The 14934-nt window shown below is 40.9% G+C and overlaps 3 protein-coding genes across 5 annotated transcripts in view; 2 read left to right on the forward strand and 1 right to left on the reverse strand.

Annotated features, from left to right (window-relative positions):
- Positions 1-5143: 5143 nt before the first annotated feature.
- Positions 5144-10131, reverse strand: LOC134197094 (uncharacterized). The gene is made up of 3 exons (XM_062666341.1): positions 9159-10131; positions 5953-8040; positions 5144-5873 (listed from the first exon to the last, which is right to left on the reverse strand). The coding sequence occupies exons 1-3, from the start codon at positions 10129-10131 to the stop codon at positions 5197-5199; spliced, it is 3738 nt and encodes a 1245-aa protein (XP_062522325.1). The 3' UTR covers positions 5144-5196.
- A 604-nt stretch (positions 10132-10735) lies between these two features.
- Positions 10736-13746, forward strand: LOC134197102 (F-box and leucine-rich repeat protein 13-like). Its single transcript, XM_062666354.1, has 3 exons — positions 10736-10880; positions 11415-11581; positions 12446-13746. The coding sequence occupies exons 1-3, from the start codon at positions 10736-10738 to the stop codon at positions 13604-13606; spliced, it is 1473 nt and encodes a 490-aa protein (XP_062522338.1). The 3' UTR covers positions 13607-13746.
- Positions 13747-14268: 522 nt separating this feature from the next.
- The window catches only part of LOC134185938 (cytosol aminopeptidase-like), a 10335-nt gene continuing 9669 nt past the window's right edge, over positions 14269-14934 (forward strand). For 2 of the 3 annotated variants that reach the window (XR_009970882.1, XM_062653831.1), the window contains exons 1-2: positions 14269-14611; positions 14879-14933. Coding sequence is in view for 2 of the 3 variants with exons in the window: in XM_062653831.1 (XP_062509815.1) it covers positions 14394-14611; positions 14879-14933 (273 nt within the window). In the remaining variant the exon portion in view is untranslated. The remainder of the gene's footprint in view (positions 14612-14878; position 14934) is intronic. The other variant, XM_062653837.1, reaches the window with a different exon arrangement.

Here is a 14934-nt window from a genome sequence, read left to right on the forward strand (position 1 = left end):
CAAAACCATTTACGTTATGGGCGGGGCGTGCATGCACATACGCACGCATGCACAAACGCAACACACACACACACACACACACACACACACACACACACACACACACACACACATGCACACGCACCCATGCACGCACACGCACACAAGCACGCACGCACGCAAGGACGAATGCACTCTCGCACGCTCCAGCACGCACGCATGCCCGCACGTGCACACACACGCACGCACGCACGCACGCACACACGCAAGCTTGTCACGTGGGTGATCACGTGGCTGCTCAGGTGTACATCCACGTGCATGTCACTGTTGTTGCTAATCTCTTGCACAGTCCTCCTCTTAACGCACGCGCGAGGAATGAAAAGGGGGCGGTGCCCGCACGCCAAATCCGACAGGTCAATGGGAACGCCTGACCTCTTCCCTTTAGCACGCGTAGCACTAGCCTCGTACTCAGGCCCTCTTGACGACAAGTGAGCTCTAATCCTATCTATCGTCATCTGGACTGTAGAGAGCGAGGCGCTGTCGAAAAATACTCTACCTACATACAACGTCCCTCAAAATTAGGGAAGGTGTTGTTCTTACCTATAGTAATGAAGAAGCACTAGAAGTGCAAACCCTCGGCCAGTATGCACCTTGAAGGTAATTAGTCGCGCTATGACAAAATGACAAAATCGTATGACAGAAACGCATGATGTGGGTAACAAAATTAGATGTGGGAACGTTACAAATGCAGGTAGATTAGGCGTTGTTTCTAGTTTCCAAGTGATGGAACAAGCCAAATGTTACAAGTAGGAGAGCCTCGACGCTGGGGCGGCTGGCAATCTTCGCCTTACGTGATGTAGTAACGGGCGTGATCATTGTTCTGTTTGTTGGTGGGAAACCTAGATTACAAATGGAGACCAAACAAGAAGCTCACCATCGATTTTCCAGCTCACGAGAATGTAAAAGTCTTGTTCTTTGTGCAGCTACTTTACGCGTTTTGTTGTTTGTGCCGATTCTCTAGCTAGACGTCGCCTACTGTGCACTGTACCGTATTTACACAGCTATCCGTCTAACCGCAATTTTGGTTGTTGTAATGAGGTGACCCCAAAGCCAAAACAAGACATCAATGTGGGAAAACATGCACTTGCAAATGTAGATTAATTAGGCGTCTGTTCGTTCTGACTTTGGATACCGTAAAACGAAAATGAATAGAGACGCACTAGCGTACTTACAGATCAGTCGAGCCGCTTCGTCCAACAGTCAGACGCTGTCATGGACAATGCACACCGAAACTTCAAGCTGGCAGACTGCAGAACCACTATGCAGAAACACTGCGGAACAAGCACAATGTTACAAGTCAGGTACAGCTACACACCCTCACTCCTGGTTGTTGTTGGGGAAACATACACGTGCAAATGTAAATTATAGGCGTTGTTTCTATGTGCTAAACCCCTAAAGAAAAGGAATACACACCATGTACAGGACGGACGCCCGATGGCCGAATTCTCGTTAGCAGCTACCAAACAAAGAGAGGTGGAGCCTCATGATGACATTACGTTTGTCTATTGGTCGGTAATGACACCACTTCTCGTCTATTAGTCGCAATAGCTTCATTTGCATCTCCGCTAACCAACTATATATACGGTCGTCGGGTCGTCGGGTCGTCGGGTCATCGAACGACTACGTACTATACCCTCCACCCGGAAATCCGGGCCTCGGGTAATAAGTTCCATTAAGTTCAAGCTTTGCCGTACAAGAATTTTTACTGCCGTCGGCTGGCCAAAAAAACGGCGTCCATAGTCTGGGTTGTCGCAACTCTCTCTATACGGCTTTGGTACTGTAGCATTAGCCTCGAACGGTCTGGAAGTCGAGGCTACCGTAGCACGCGCCGCCGCGGTTGATGGGCTAGGTATTAGGTCACACGACGCTAAGACTTCATACGTTTGCATGGGCATTGTCTGTTCCCCATAAGCGTTAATGTTGAAAATCGTCAATATCTCCGCTGTTTTTTGGACTTTCACGATGATCTCAGTATTGTTAGAAACCGCAAGGTCTGGCATTTTTGTTTATGAAATTTTCTAAGCCCTTCCTACAAACAAAACGGAAAAAGTAATACTTTTACATATCAAAAACAAACGGGTGGAGCAATGGTTATTATCCAATTATCTTGTAAGACCAAGGGATAAGCAACTGGAACCGTTTAAGATAACTGGTGTAACATGGTCCAACTGGAGCAGCTCTTAGTGCTCTAATGAGCACACCTGGTGTGACCTCTACTTCATTACTCACTTCCGAGTTCACACGTACGGTGAACAGACAGTACTGTCCCCAGCAGATCATGTAGTTCACTAGAAGGGCACAGAGACTGAGGAGATCGAAAAGTAAGTCATTCCCTCATTACAACGGTAAGATCCTGAGATTCAGATGGCAAGCTAGTGTCAAATAGTCAAGGTGACGTACGTTGTATTGGTGCAGATTCCTAGTGCATCATGTAAGTTTCACCTCGTGATTCATAAACTGCGAAACTTCCTGGCTCTGGTAAGTCTGGTCGTCTATTAGTCTAGCGAGTCACCTCATCGTCATCACGTAACTTTTAGCGTGTGAGTCTTAGCTGCGCTAGCCGTAAAAACTTCATGGGTCTACGGTCTACGGACCTCTAGAGTAAAGTCAGTACGGGGACTATTTGGTCGCGGCGACTATTTGGTTTCGCATTTTTTGAACCTCGAAAATGCACTCTCCAGCTCTTGCAGCTGTACGAGACGGACGCGAACGACGTGTCGATGGTCATGATTATTCTCACGCGTCTCGCAGACGTCTCGATGAGCCGAAATCCAGTGCAACCTGCTTCTTCTTCGTTTGTACTTGGCTTCATACGAATACCGAAGTCGTCACGACATTGTCGATTGCAATTTCGCGTGTCTGACGTTTCGTTTTGAGGCAACCTCGGCTGTTCTGGTAGCGAGCGTGTCGAAAGTAGGCGGAGTAAGAGTCTCCTCGAAATGTCGTGTGAATGCACCCGCTATCTCTCAGATGGCTGTTGATGGTTCGTTTGTTTGTTTGGTTGGTTGGTTGGTTGCGTTGTTGTAATCTAAATATATATGCTTTGTAGATAGTGTTAAAAACGCAACGAACCAACCGACCAGACAAACAAACGTACATCTGGGCATCATCAACTCTATTAGATCTTGGCTGTTGTTTCCATTAGATGTCTGGACTTTTGGGTCGCTCATTGATTCCTTAACATCGGATCCATGCAATAAATTTAGTTTGCTCACCTCTTGATCAGTTCATTTCATTATTTTAACCCGTCGAGTCATCAAGATGAATAGTAATGCAAACAAACAACAGCAAACAAGCCAAATTTTATGTTTATATTTTGATATCAAATAAATACAGTAGTGAATATTGTGCAACAAAAAGAAATTGAACTAAATGTTGACATCAATAAATTACAAGAAACTTTGTAAAATAAAATAACAATGAATGGCAAAAATTTTAAATGTCAGGTCAACCTCTTGCTAGAGCACGATGTCCGACCAAACATTTTGCCTTATATATATATTCCACTCTCATCCATATGCATACATGTATGTATGCCATCTGTCAGTAATTTAGGGATACAATTAATTAAAATTTAATTTAAATGGCTCTAAAGTTAAATTATTAAATTAAATGATTAAGTTTTTATTTAATTATTTAAATCAATAAAATTTATTAAATTTAATTGAAATTAAAGTATGCATGCCATACATTTAGGTATACCAACTGCTAGTAATTCATAAAATCAATTAATTTAAATTTAATTTAAATTATTTTAATCAATTAATTTAACTTTAATTTAAATTATTTTACAATAAAAATTTAAAGTATTATTAAACTATTATATAGTATTTGTGTTATAAGACTTTTGTCTCGATAACAGTGACTTTCAGCCATTGCTTGATGTTCTCGGGCTCTGGTTTCCAATTCGAGACGATTTTGCCAATTTGTGTTTATCCGAGGTGAATAACCGATAGGGTATCTGAAGTATTACTGTCTGTTTGTTACTGTGTGTTGTTTGAGTTTAGAATGAAAAGAACAAGAGCTACTGTGAAGACATCACAGAAGGAAAGTTTTCGCTCCCGATTATTCCTGGAGTTTACAGCAATATACAGAGCACACAATTAATAAGTGAGTGGTGTGTGTGTGTGTGTGTGTGTGTGTGTGTGTGTGTGTGTGTGTGTGTGTGTGTGTGTGTGTGTGTGTGTGTGTGTGTGTGTGTGTGTGTGTGTGTGTGTGTGTGTGTGTGTGTGTGTGTGTGTGTGTGTGTGTGTGTGTGTGTGTGTGTGTGTGTGCATACAATGTGTTGCCTCCTTTTCAGATATATTGAGACAATGTGCAGAAGAAGTGGATGTAAAGCGATACTTTATATAATACCTAGAAAAGGTTCAACCAACGACCACTTCACAACCAACCATCTTCTCACCAATATATCTGTTTATCTATCTTTACAGGCACGTTCATTTGAATACACAAGGAAAGTGCCTTTTGCACTAGAAGAACAGTAACATGAGTTTACTCTTGAATAGTCTCAAGCACATTAGCTACAGAATTATTCAACTATCTTCTCTAGTTTGATGATCTAATGACATTCGTCAATCACTGTAATATCTGAATGCAAAATATATTAATTTTAATTTAGACAAAATATATTACTTTAATATTTTAGTCAAAATAGATTAATTTAGTTTTTAATCAAAATATTGTAATTTTTTGATTAAAATATATTAATTATGTATTTTGGTCAAATTTAGTTTTGATTTTATGGACATTACTTTGACTAGATAAACAGAAAAAGCAAACGCAACTATTTTGAAGTAATGATACAAAATTTAAGTTAAAATAGTAATAATGAAAATAAATTATTTAGCTGTGACGTCTGGACATGCAAACATTTTCCTACCTGAACAAGATGGCAGAATGACAGACAGTTTACCAGGCTCATCAATATCCACCTATTGTGTTGTCCTTCACGTGCCTGACATTGGTAATGTGGACTTTGGCAAGTATGACGCAGCGGTAGGGTCTGGCTACGCAAAACTAAAACATCTAGCGCGCGCTAGACAGAAAGTCATTCAAATACAAATTTATTCACAACTTCAAGTTTATTATATGATATCACGCTAATTAAACAAAAAACTGCTTATATAATATATAAAATAAATTAAAATAAAATATTTAGTGTTGTGTATCACTGTCCAATCCTCTCCTCACTGCTCCTCCCACTTTAGCTTTATCACAAGCACGCAACAGCTGACCAACTGTAGCTTGTCTGTTCTGATCTCTCCAAGCTAACAAAACTTTACGTAATCTTTCTTTCAATGAGTACAGAGGTTGGTCACATTCAGTCAGCACTGACTGTGAAACTCCAAGGTATATACCAATTTCATGCCAACGCTCTGAACCATTTTCGGCTACTTTCTCTATGATGAGTGGAGTGACCATCTCAGAGTCAGCTCGACTTGTCTCACCACGTGCAGCTGTCTCTTTAGATTTTGCTAATCCAGATGCTGCATCGGGTGACATGACATCACTCAAATGCCGTTGTGGTAAAGATGGAATGTCAGCAACAAGTAGAGCATCATACAATTCACATACCTTCAATTGATTGTTTCTTGATTTTTGCCACTCACTTAATATACGAGATGCTGCTACTGGGGCAAAAGTAGGATCAGAATAGTTTTCTCGCAGCTCCAATACTGTAGACTGGTCAGTACCAATAATAATTGCTAGTTTAGGCCACCCCATTTCTATATCTGCTGCTATCTCTTGGACATCCATTTGGTCCACTAGAGTTCCACCTTCAGATGAAACAACATCACAGAGAGGAATACCTTCCTTTACACTTGGACACACTAAACAAATACAAAACACACATACAACCCACATTCTGTACAAACAAACACAGTACATGTACTTGCATTTGTTGTTTACCTTGTACTATAGCTTCTACATGCTTTTTCATCTCTGGACTGTAGTTTCCCATTACAGTTTCTACTGCAAATGGTCCCCATCTTTCATTAGGCACAATATGCTTAGGTTGATTGGGACACAAACTTATACTTGTGCTGGACAAACTCTCACAGCAGATGGATCGATCAAAAAGAACACCAGGAACAGACTGGAGAAGATCCTCCACATCTGACACACAACGCAAAAGAACATGCCACAATCTGCCAACACTGTGATGTGACTTGACTATTCTAGCACTGAGACGTAGAAAGCCAGATGAAGTATTCTTGCTGCAACTAAACAGCAAAGTCACCGCACCATAACACATCAGCAGTCCACTGCTCCAGTGACAAATATAATTAGGATGATGACGATGGCAACGAGCAGACAATCGTTCAAATAGACCCAAAGGACAACTATATGCAAATGAATATTCAACAGCAACTTGCATCACTCCATCTGCTACATCTGCACACCAAAGTTGACTCACATCACTGGGTTCCGCGTCATTGAGTAACCATGGCAACAACAAGCCAACATTATGTTCTTTTAGCTTGCAAATCAGTTCTTTGCAACCGTCCATCTGATCTGCTTGCTGATTTTCTCCTCTCATTTGATTATATGAATCTGATGTCGTGCTGATGGTGTCTGTAGACATTGACACAGTTGATGTAATCTCGTGTCTACCAAGAGTGTCTGACAGTTCCTCAACTACAACATCTGATGAGCCAATGAGATAAGCAAGGTCAAGAGCAAGAAAAAGCATAATAAACACGTCCACATGACGATCTGCAATAAGGTGGAACTCACTCCACAACGCTAGCAGCATAGACACCCTCGCAATGCCGTTACAAACAAGGTCAGACTTCATTTCCTTAAACTGTATGGGACCTATTCCTGCTCCAATAAAGCGATAGTCATATTCTAAGAGATGATGATCGTGTCTGAAAACAGCCTTCAGTACATTGACCACAAATGGTGGAACAGGAAATAGAACTTGTGCTAAAGTCTTTTGATACGAGTAATACAGAATGCTTCCAACCCGGTTCAGGTAGATTAGTAACTCAAGACACATTTCTTCTGTCAGGCCGTGCTCTGCACACACTTGCATTGCATAAGAGACATCTGTAATGGGGACAGACGTGTGAGGTTGTGCTATAACCAACTTGTCTTCTACGGTCACCCATGATGATGGCAACTCTGTGTGCAGTGAAGGCAGTAAACGTTCATCTCCACACAATTCTCTTAAACGATCCTTTAGACTGACCACTCCTTCATGTGTGGCTGCACTCGTCAGTATTACCCTTTCTTCAACAGTTATTTGTTGGGTTTCAAAAAATTGAAGACGTTTCGACATGTATTTGTTTTCATGAGAATCACCGGCTGCAATTGTTGCGTCCATTCTCTTGATCTGAAATTGTCTGATCTCCAGGAATTGACATAGATGAGTGTGCAGATGTTCATTCCACTTTCTACTCATTTCTTCTCTTGACATGTCGACCATCAGATCGACTTTACTGACCACAACAGCAACGTGAGCTCTGCTGTTTCTCTCGTACAAAATTTGCAGAAAATCTCCAATATTGCAACGAAAACATTGAGCAGTAAACTGGTACAAACTGCTGTCAACGACAATCAGTGCCAACGAATTGTCGCTGACCATCAGCTGGTTGGTTAGCATGTATGCTTTATGCCCACCACAGTCAAGCAATTTGCATTCTATTTTATCATCCAGCTTCATGGTTTTTTCTTTCACACCTACAGTTCTCTCATCAGGTTCTGCCAGAAATGGGCTACCACTCTCCAATGCTTCTACGAGGCTTGTTTTTCCTGCCTTTGTAATTCCCATCACTAAAATCTTTATTCTACCACGTCGCACTCCACCATCCCTTTCCAGTTCATCCAAATATTCTCTTATAGAACTGATGCCTTGTACGCACACTTCAATGGGTGGAGACACTAGTGGACATCCCAATACAACCAATTCCTGAAGTTTAGGGCTAAAGACAAATTTCCTAGGAAGATAAGTGACAGTCGTGCCTTGCAACCAAACTTCCTCAATATTAACTTCTACAAATAAATAGCAACAAATGTTATACAAATTATAACACAAACAGATAAGCTCACACAAAACAGACTTAATTAATAAACAATATCAAAGTAATAACTTGTGTGTCTGTGTATGTCTGTCTGTGTGTGCACACGTGTGTGTGTGTGTGTGTGTGTGTGTGTGTGTGTGTGTGTGTGTGTGTGTGTTTGTGTGTGTGTGTGTGTGTGTGTGTGTGTGTGAGAGAGAGAGAGAGAGAGTGTGTGTGTGCATGCGTGCATGTGTGTGTGTGTGTGTGTGTGTGTGTGTGTGTGTGTGTGTGGGGTGGGGTGGGGGTGGAGGGGCGGTGGAGCAGATGGTAGAGCGTTGGTGATGACATCCGGGATCTTGTATTCCGTGATGAGGTTTGAAGGTTCCATCCTGGTGGAGGCAACACTGTCGCAGTTTCCTTGAGCAAGAAACTCACCCACTCTTGCTTCCCGAGTACCTGGCCATTGACCGGGGTGGACATGACCGCTGGCTTGGCAGCAACATCATGCAGCAGACAGGTAAGTGTGGGCGTTGGTGTCCAGTGCCAGAGCTGTGCCATTGTCAGTGCCCCTGGATGACTCTGGCCAAGCTCCAGGTGGATTGTAGCGCTGGCCCCAAGGCTCCATGTAGTGCATAGAGACCCTGTCTCTAGAGGCAGGGAGAGCTATCTCTGCAACTGACCTCAAGGTCGACGTCGAGAGACGTGGAGGGCTTAACATTTGTCCATTTTGTGTGTGTGGTGTGGTGTGGTGTGTGTGTGTGTGTGTGTGTGTGTGTGTGTGTGTGTGTGTGTGTGTGTGTGTGTGTGTGTGTGTGTGTGTGTGTGTGTGTGTAAAAATAGAAATTCTGTACAATATGACAAACAACTGACAAGACCATTCATTAGTCGGCAATCAAATAAATGTATAAATATTACACATTGAATACAAGTACATCATACTGTTTAGTAACAAACAGACTGGACATGATTGATAGAGATAAGCAATGTGTTTAGCACTTGAAAATGAACAAAAAAAACATAATGATGAGTGTCATTTAAGGAAATATTGTATATGACGTAATTAGTCGTATCTCTCTAGTTATGACACTCACAAGTAAGACTACTATTTACCTGTATTGGGTACACTTGATATACCACAAGCCTTTAGACCCAGTATCTCCAAGTTCAGTCCATTCCATATATTGTTAGGAAGACACACTAATCTCTTGTTACCAGAAAGATTCAGCTTACAGGAAATGTTAGGTGACATCAACTCCCACTGTATCTTTTCTAAATCACAGTCATATAAATCCAATGTTTGTAAATGCTTCCACTGCAAACATGAAAATGTTGGAAATACTCCTAGTTTGTTTCCATTCAAATACAGATTCTCTAAATGATGGAGGTCCCTCATTCCTGATGGCAGCTGCTGTACTTTACAGCATTTCAAATCCAACACTTTCAACTTGGTGAGACCTTCTAATGCAAATGTGTGGAGATTTCTGTTGAATGACAAATTGAGATTTTCTAAATCATTCAAGACCAATAACCTTTCTATCGTCCCTGTGCTGTTACATTCAAAAGACTGCAGATCGTTGTATGATAAATCCAATCTCCGCAGCTTCACATTGTTGCAGATCACAGACAAAGTCGCTTGTGTCAAACCACATCTCCTCATTTGCACTACCACAAGAGTACTGGACAGTTGACATGACATTAGCTCATCAAACAGCAATGGGAATGCAGAGTTACCACACACAGACAAAACCTTAAGACATGGAAGATCACAAACAACAGTAGGGACCTCCTGCAGACCTGATGAGGGCGGTAACTGGGACGAGTGAGGATGCCTCACGTACTCACTTGTAACCAAATAAATCTCTTCCAGTTCCCTCAGTTTCGCAATAGTTTTGGGTACAGAGTGTATGTTGTCTATACAAAGTATCAATACCTTCAGTTTCGTCATTTCACAAATTTCCTCGGGAAATCGAGAAAAACTCGCATATCGAAGATCAAACTGCAGCTTGTTGTCTTCGTTCAACTTTGGTGTAAACACCTGCTTTCGTTCGGTACGCCAATTGAAGGCTTCAACTTCCATCGCCATCTGGTACGATATCACGTGACTGCTAGGGCAACGCCTAGCCAAGGTATTTCGGTCACGTGTTAATCGGTCCAACTCAGCTGTACGCGATTAAATTTATATATTTTAAACTAATTATACATGTTACAGTATTTTTTAAAATACTTTATTGATGTTATGTATCGGACCCAAATTTTAAATTGTTACATATTTGTATAGTTTATATAAAATATAATAAATTAATTTAAAATATTAAATTTTAATTAATGTTTTACCTAATAATTTTTTCTAATTAATTTTTGTTCAACTGTCATGCGCACTATGTCATAACAACATAACTCGATCGCGCTTCCAAGCACAAAAGCGCATGCGTACGCAAGTGCATGAGTGAATGAACAGCTACGAACAAAAGTTCTTGACACACACACACACACACACACACACACACACACACACACACACACACACACACACACACACACACACACACACACACACACACACACACACACACACACACACACACACACACACACACACACACACACACACACACACACCACATGCACACACCTTGCCTCGAGTTGGAAATGCACGGCGCGCGAGCAGTACACACACCTTTTTCTTGATGGTCCGTACACCAAAGCGACTTGCGTCTTTGTGTCTTCATGTTGTGGCTGGTAAGGCCGACGAATGGCTTAGAAGTTCGCTAAAGCAAACACAAGATGCGGGAAGATTTCTCTATTCCATCGGAGGACCATTCGATACTCTTAGTATGTGAACACGTGCGAGACTGTAAATCTTGGCTTGTTTCTGCTTCTATATACATTCGTCTCTCCGTCTGCATTGTTTATTTAGCTGTTTGTTTGTCTGTCTGTCTGTCTGTTTGTCTGTCTGCCTGTCTGTCTGTCTGTCTGTCTGTATGTCTGTCTGTCTGTCTGTCTCTGTCTGTCTGTCTGTCTGTCTACTTGATTTTGCTTGCTGCTTTGTTTGTTTGTTTTTACTTGTCTGTGTGTCGGTTTGCTTGCATATCTTGTTGTGTGTTTGTTTGTCTTTGCTTGTGTACATTTGTTTTTTCTTTCTTTGCCTTTTTCACTGTTTATTTGTTTGTCTGTTAATTTCCTTGTCTTATGATGTGTTGCAACCACTCAAGTATCTTACATTGCTTCTTACTCCTTTACTACTTATTTCTAAACTAGTAGAATTGCTAATCAAAGAGTTTACATTCTAACGTCATGGCCATTCTTCTTATCCATGTATTTATTTTGTTTTTTAATCATGTTGCTAAGTGTATGTACTGCATGCAGGTGCTGATAATTTTAGTGATCTGATCGAGTTGTTGGGCAAGACTGGGCAGCTGAAGGGTCAAATGTGGCCGTGGCTGATACATCACTCTTTAGTGAGATTGGACTTGAGAGTTTGTCGTGCTCTTGTCAACAATGCTGTGATTGATCTGGTGGCGATGAGATGCAAGGTGATGATTGTGTGGTGTGCTTATTGGGAATGAGAAATATATGGATATGACATGCAGACAGGGAGACATACAGATAGACGGTCAGGGCATATATACATACATACATACATACATACATACAGACAGACAGACAGACAGATACTTTATTCTCATACGGATAGACTCTACTTGTACATATGCTAGGAATTTATAATAGCAAACTAGTCCTTGCAAACAACACAGTCATAGATTAATAGGTAAGACTTGGTCTTTTTTCTAAATCCAGAAGTTTTTGTACTTATGAAATTTAGCTTCTTTCTGTACAGATACCTGGTTGTACTAAAATAGCATAAATACTAAAATTTTTGGATAGATGCACTTGAATTCGGCTCCATTAGAGTACTTTATGTACAGGAGTACTAACATTTATGAGTGCGAAAATTTCTGGATTAAAACAGTAATCTATCTAAATCACTATGATTAGGTGACAATCCAGACAGACAGACCTACAGATTATAAAAAGACAGACAGACAAATATACAGACAGACAAATATATAGACAGACAAATATACAGACAGACTGATAAATTCACAGACAGACAGAGAGACAGACCAACAGACAGACAGACAGACAGACCTACGGATTATAAAAATAGACAGACAGACAAATATACAGACAGACTGATAAATTTACAGACAGACAGAGAGACAGACCAACAGACAGACAGACAGACAGACAGTTTGATTTAGCTTGTAACAATTCTGATTTAGTCTATAATTGTTCTTATTTATGAAAATATTTCTATGACAGACAGATAGACAGATAGACAGATAATGACTGATTACGAAGCAGCAAAATATTTTTCATTATTTATAACTTATTAGGCTCTTAAACAACTGAACATCAGTGGCTGTAGCGTGTCGAGCAGCAAAGTTTCCGACTTACTGACAGCTCTGCCATCCATCAAAGAGATCGACATCTCGTCCTGTCCAAACATCAACGACTCACTGACACTTCACATCATGAAGGCATCCTGTCAACTAGAACGTATCTCGATCAACAACTGCAGCAAACTTACAGACAACGGGATTCGTGTGTTATTCGAGTCGCCAGCATGCAACACTCTCACTCACATCAATGCATCAAATACTGCCATATCAGATGCCACAATTGCTTCCATTCTTGACCGTTGCTCATCTCTACGATCATTGATTGTGAGTTTCTGCAGCGAAATTGCCAATCCATTTGAATCTGTGCCGTCATCTCGTCGGCTGGCTATTATCGAGCTCGATATGTCTGTCACATGTGTGTCCAATTTCACCATTCATACTGTGTGTCATCTGTGTCCACGTCTCAATCAACTGAATGTGTCCGGTCCTATTGATCCCAACATGCTAACTGACGAGGTCGTCACATCACTTCAATCTGTTTCTTGCCTCTCTCAGCTCGGTCTCGCTCACTGTTCGTCGATCCATTTTCCTTCACTTGCCACGATGTTTCGAAATGGAAATCTCAACATGCTAGTCTTTCTCGATCTCTCAGCTCATATCAATGTAGACTGCGCACTGATCATCAGATCCTGTCCGGTACTCCAAGCTCTAGTGCTCGACGAATGTCGTAATGTCATCTGTTGTTCTGATGGTAGTCGTTCTGCTCTCATGCCTCACAAGTGTCTTCATCACTTGAGCCTCAAGTCGGCTTTCTTCTCAACTAATGTCGATGTGCGTGGAACTCGACAGTTGTCCACACTGTTGTATGCGGTTCCGAACGTTCGAAGACTTTATCTCGATTGTATGGTCGACGTGTGTGATGATGTGGTGGTCGAGATGGTCGCCAGTGGAAAGAGCCTATTGTATCTTGAAGTGTTGAGTTTGTCGGGCTGTGGAGGTGTGTCCAATGTGTCATTGGACGGGATTGGTGATGAACTGTGCTTTCTCGAATTTCTCGATGTGAGTCATTGTGTGGAATTGAGTCGGCTGGATATGAACGAGTTTCGAGAAAAGATGAAGAAGCAGGGTCGTGCTGTCGAGGTGAAGTGGCGTTGAGTTGTCTCTTCAAGTGTCTGTTTTCATGTCAGGGATGTGTGGACATCGGTTTTGAATTGTTTCACGAAATTGTTGCATTTTAGTGCATTGAATTTTCATGTTTGTTGATATCAATTTTTTATTGTCATAATAGGATAACATCGTTGGTAAAATGTCAGTGTTTTATTTTGACTGCAAAGAGTCTAAATTCTAGCAGACAAACCCATCACCATACATGCAACTAATCTAAGTGTAGCCACTGACCTTAGGCCCAGTCCTTGCATGGTTACATACTATGCCTATGTAAACTAGCTAACTAACTCAAAATTTGCATTTTTTAATTAATCAATTAATTAATGAACTGCACCAAATTGTGGTGTGTCAAAATATTTTTTTTATTATTATTATTATTAATTCAAATTAACAAAATTTAATTTAATTTTAGCCAAAGTTGTCTAATCCCCAAGGCATGATATCCATATCCAAGAGCGAAAATTTTGAAAGCGGATTAAATAAAAATACTTACAAGAATCTTAGATACAGTCACGTGCTTTACCGTAATGCCACGTGCTAATTTGTTACTGTCACGTGACTAATGATTACTTTAGTGTATTTTCAATCATACTTCTACGACCTACAGTTCCCAAAAAGGGCACACACAACACAATACCAAGTGACAGAAAGTATTAATTAACAAAAAAAGAGACTATAGTTGCGGTCACGTGATTTACTTTGGGTGTGTCACGTGACTAATTCATTTCAGTTCCTGTTACAAACAGAATGCGAGTCTTGTCGAGTAGTCTTTGGCATGTTTTCAAACGAGGACTTTCTTCTCAAGTTATTCCTTAATCTTGTGTATGTGTGGCTCCTTTCGAGGGTTGAATCAGATTTCTATTTCGTGTTTCAGTGTGCACGTGATGGTCTTGTGTTGGGAATGTATCAGAACGAGGGTGGCTTTGAATTGACACCGGCAGCGAAACGGTTCGACGCTTCGTTAGACGGAAGTCTACAGAAAGTGATGGAAAGGTAGTTGATATCGATACAATGTTTAAATACTTAAATTTTCAGATTATAATTAATTTTAATGAAGTAAGTTACGAGGACTGGCAAAATCCATTGTGTGTGTGCATGTGTGTGTGTGTGTGTGTGTGTGTGTGTGTGTGTGTGTGTGTGTGTGTGTGTGTGTGTGTGTGTGTGTGTGTGTGTGTGTGTGTGTGTGTGTGTGTGTGTGTGTGTTACAGACTATCAACATTAGAATAATGTATATCATTGACATGGTTGTCATCACTTTAGACATGCTCCAAATATGAAAGTCGGCGATTCTCGCATATTTCACACTTTCACTAAGG

Source organism: Corticium candelabrum, chromosome 1 (assembly GCF_963422355.1).
Source record: "Corticium candelabrum chromosome 1, ooCorCand1.1, whole genome shotgun sequence".
In the NCBI taxonomy this organism is placed as follows: domain Eukaryota; kingdom Metazoa; phylum Porifera; class Homoscleromorpha; order Homosclerophorida; family Plakinidae; genus Corticium; species Corticium candelabrum.